The sequence below is a fragment of the Oncorhynchus gorbuscha genome, linkage group LG13 (genome assembly GCF_021184085.1).
Source record: "Oncorhynchus gorbuscha isolate QuinsamMale2020 ecotype Even-year linkage group LG13, OgorEven_v1.0, whole genome shotgun sequence".
NCBI classification, from domain to species: domain Eukaryota; kingdom Metazoa; phylum Chordata; class Actinopteri; order Salmoniformes; family Salmonidae; genus Oncorhynchus; species Oncorhynchus gorbuscha.
This window is the reverse complement of record NC_060185.1, coordinates 5,209,494-5,214,135: the sequence shown is the minus strand read 5'-3', so window position 1 is coordinate 5,214,135 and position 4,642 is coordinate 5,209,494. Positions and strand designations below refer to the sequence as shown.

The 4,642-nt window shown below is 47.7% G+C and overlaps 1 protein-coding gene across 1 annotated transcript in view; it reads right to left on the bottom strand.

The window, feature by feature from the left end:
• Positions 1-684: 684 nt before the first annotated feature.
• The window catches only part of cog6 (component of oligomeric golgi complex 6), a 138,134-nt gene continuing 134,176 nt past the window's right edge, over positions 685-4,642 (bottom strand). Inside the window, exon 18 of the mRNA XM_046293626.1 lies at positions 685-1,013. Coding sequence (XP_046149582.1) covers positions 866-1,013 — 148 coding nt within the window. The 3' untranslated portion in view covers positions 685-865. The remainder of the gene's footprint in view (positions 1,014-4,642) is intronic.

Sequence of the window (4,642 nt, the reverse complement as noted above, 5' to 3'; positions counted from 1 at the left end):
ACAGAGCAGAGACAGAGACAGAGCAGAGACAGAGACAGACAGAGAACAGAGACAGAGAGACAGACAGACAGAGCAGAGACAGAGACAGACAGAGACAGAGACAGACAGAGAGAGAGACAGAGACAGACAGAGCAGAGACAGAGACACAGAGACAGAGACAGACAGACAGACAGACAGAGACAGACAGAGAGAGAGAGACAGAGAGAGAGACAGAGACAGAGACAGAGACAGAGACAGAGACAGAGACAGAGACAGAGACAGAGACAGAGACAGAGACAGAGACAGAGACAGAGACAGAGACAGAGACAGAGAGAGACAGAGACAGAGACAGAGAGACAGAGACAGAGACAGAGACAGACAGACAGAGAGAGAGAGAGAGACAGAGAGGAGAGGATGAAACACAGAGACACAGACAGTAGACCAAGAGTCCAAAACACACCTCTCTGTCTGTTTCTCTGAGCTGGTGGGAATCTCCATTCACGTGGAGCAGGACTGTAAATGTTTTTTTTTTCCAGAGTGCGAGCTGTTCTCTCTTTGTGTGATTCATCTCGGGAAAGAGCAAGTCAGTAGACCAAGAGTCCAAAACACACCTCTCTGTCTGCTCTAGTTTCAGCTGGTTTGTGTCACTCTCCAAAGCAAGTCCATTGTTGTTGACTCTTTATAATTAGAAAATAGACCAACGAGTTCCTGTTAAACCTAATTTATTCCCAGTTCTATTTACATATACAGGTTATAACTTAACACACAATCATTTGATATAACGGTCCACTTCACAAAGCCATTGGCCTTTCTTCCTCCACCACTGTGTGAGTAGTCTTCAGGTGGGTCCAGAGAGACACGTAGAGCCTAGGTGAGACCGGATGTGTTAGGACAGCAGAGCCCGGACCTGCTGAGGAGACCGTGGTACCAGGTTGTCTGGTTCCTTGTAGCTGTTGGCTGGGCTGGTCACGGCTGTGTACACCTCTCCATACGCCCTGCACACCAGCTCTGCCGACTGGTTGAAGATCTGATCTCTGTAATAGGGGGGACATAGATTAGTTACTGAGGAGGGGGGAGCATAGATTAGTTACTGAGGGGAGGGGCATAGATTAGTTACTGAGGGGGGGATTAGTTACTGAGGGGGCATAGATTAGTTACTGAGGGAGGGGGGGCATAGATTAGTTACTGAGGAGGGGGGAGGACATAGATTAGTTACTGAGGAGGGGGAGGGGCATAGATTAGTTACTGAGGGGAGGGGCATAGATTAGTTACTGAGGGGGGATTAGTTACTGAGGAGGGGGGCATAGATTAGTTACTGAGGAGGGGGGGGCATAGATTAGTTACTGAGGAGGGGGGCATAGATTAGTTACTGAGGAGGGGGGACATAGATTAGTTACTGAGGGGGGAGACATAGATTAGATACTGAGGGGGAGATTAGTTACTGAGGAGGGGGGAGACATAGATTAGATACTGAGGGGGGATTAGTTACTGAGGAGGGGGGGAATAGATTAGATACTGAGGAGGGGGAGACATAGCTTAGTTACTGGGGGGGGGATAGATTAGTTACTGAGGAGGGGGGAATAGATTAGTTACTGAGGAGGGGGACATAGATTAGTTACTGAGGAGGGGGGGACATAGATTAGTTACTGAGGAGGGGGGACATAGATTAGTTACTGAGGAGGGGGGACATAGATTAGTTACTGAGGAGGGGGGGACATAGATTAGTTACTGAGGAGGGGGAATAGATTAGTTACTGAGGAGGGGGGAATAGATTAGTTACTGAGGAGGGGGGAATAGATTAGTTACTGAGGAGGGGGAATAGATTAGTTACTGAGGAGGGGGAATAGATTAGTTACTGAGGAGGGGGGGAATAGATTAGTTACTGAGGGGGGGGGACATAGATTAGTTACTGAGGAGGGGGAATAGATTAGTTACTGGGGGGGGAATAGATTAGTTACTGAGGAGGGGGAGGGGACATAGATTAGTTACTGAGGAGGGGGGACATAGATTAGTTACTGAGGAGGGGGGACATAGATTAGTTACTGAGGGGGGACATAGATTAGTTACTGAGACAGAGGGGGGGGAATAGATTAGTTACTGAGGGGGGAATAGATTAGTTACTGAGGGGGAATAGATTAGTTCCTGAGGGGGGACATAGATTAGTTACTGAGGGGGGAAATAGATTAGTTACTGAGGAGGGGGAAATAGATTAGTTACTGAGGAGGGGGGACATAGATTAGTTACTGAGGAGGGGGGGGACATAGATTAGTTACTGAGGAGGGGGAAATAGATTAGTTACTGAGGAGGGGGGCATAGATTAGTTACTGAGGGGGGGGATAGATTAGTTACTGAGGGGGGGGATAGATTAGTTACTGAGGGGGGATAGATTAGTTACTGAGGGGGGAATAGATTAGTTACTGAGGGGAGGGGCATAGATTAGTTACTGAGGACAGGGGGGGGGGGGACATAGATTAGTTACTGAGGGGGGGATTAGTTACTGAGGGGGGAGATTAGCTACTGAGGGGGGAGTAGATTAGTTACTGAGGGGGGGGGGTAGATTAGTTACTGAGGGGGGACATAGATTAGTTACTGAGGGGGGACATAGATTAGTTACTGAGGAGGGGGGGACATAGATTAGTTACTGAGGAGGGGGGCATAGATTAGTTACTGAGGAGGGGGAATAGATTAGTTACTGAGGAGGGGGGATAGATTAGTTACTGAGGAGGGGGAATAGATTAGTTACTGAGGAGGGGGAATAGATTAGTTACTGAGGAGGGGGGACATAGATTAGTTACTGAGGAGGGGGAATAGATTAGTTACTGGGGGGAATAGATTAGTTACTGAGGAGGGGGAGGGGACATAGATTAGTTACTGAGGAGGGGGACATAGATTAGTTACTGAGGGGGGAATAGATTAGTTACTGAGGGGGAATAGATTAGTTACTGAGGAGGGGGGACATAGATTAGTTACTGAGGAGGGGGGGACATAGATTAGTTACTGAGGGGGGGGACATAGATTAGTTACTGAGGGGGAATAGATTAGTTACTGAGGGGGGGGGAATAGATTAGTTACTGAGGAGGGGGAAATAGATTAGTTACTGAGGAGGGGGAAATAGATTAGTTACTGAGGAGGGGGAAATAGATTAGTTCCTGAGGGGGGCATAGATTAGTTACTGAGGAGGGGGAAATAGATTAGTTACTGAGGGGGAAATAGATTAGTTACTGAGGAGGGGGGACATAGATTAGTTACTGAGGGGGGGGTAGATTAGTTACTGAGGGGGGATAGATTAGTTACTGAGGGGGGGAATAGATTAGTTACTGAGGGGAGGGGCATAGATTAGTTACTGAGGAGGGGGAGTAGATTAGTTACTGAGGGGGGAGTAGATTAGTTACTGAGGGGGGACATAGATTAGTTACTGAGGGGAGGGGCATAGATTAGTTACTGAGGAGGGGGATTAGTTACTGAGGGGAGGGGAAATAGATTAGTTACTGAGGGGGGACATAGATTAGTTACTGAGGGGGAAATAGATTAGTTCCTGAGGGGGTGACATAGATTAGTTACTGAGGGGGAAATAGATTAGTTCCTGAGGGGGGGCATAGATTAGTTACTGAGGAGGGGGAAATAGATTAGTTACTGAGGAGGGGGGAAATAGATTAGTTACTGAGGAGGGGGACATAGATTAGTTACTGAGGAGGGGGGTAGATTAGTTACTGAGGGGGGGGGTAGATTAGTTACTGAGGAGGGGGGGACATAGATTAGTTACTGAGGAGGGGGGACATAGATTAGTTACTGAGGAAGGGGGGACATAGATTAGTTACTGAGGGGGGATAGATTAGTTACTGAGGAGGGGGAGGAGATTAGTTACTGAGGGGGGAAATAGATTAGTTACTGAGGAGGGGGAAATAGATTAGTTCCTGAGGGGGGACATAGATTAGTTACTGAGGGGGGAATAGATTAGTTACTGAGGGGAGGGGCATAGATTAGTTACTGAGGAGGGGGGGGACATAGATTAGTTACTGAGGGGGGGGAGATTAGCTACTGAGGGGGGGGAGTAGATTAGTTACTGAGGGGGGACATAGATTAGTTACTGAGGGGAGGGGCATAGATTAGTTACTGAGGTGGGGGGGCATAGATTAGTTACTGAGGAGGGGGGACATAGATTAGTTACTGAGGGGAGGGGCATAGATTAGTTACTGAGGGGGGGGTTAGTTACTGAGGGGAGGGGGCATAGATTAGTTCCTGAGGAGGGGGAAATAGATTAGTTACTGAGGGGGAAATAGATTAGTTACTGGGGGGAAATAGATTAGTTACTGAGGGGGAAATAGATTAGTTACTGGGGGGAAATAGATTAGTTACTGAGGGGGGGGGACATAGATTAGTTACTGAGGGGGAAATAGATTAGTTACTGGGGGGGGAAATAGATTAGTTACTGGGGGGAGATTAGTTACTGAGGAGGGGGAAATAGATTAGTTACTGGGGCGGGGGAAATAGATTAGTTACTGGGGGGATAGATTAGTTACTGAGGGGGGGACATAGATTAGTTACTGAGGGGGGACATAGATTAGTTACTGAGGGGGGGACATAGATTAGTTACTGAGGGGGGACATAGATTAGTTACTGAGGGGGGACATAGATTAGTTACTGAGGGGGACATAGATTAGTT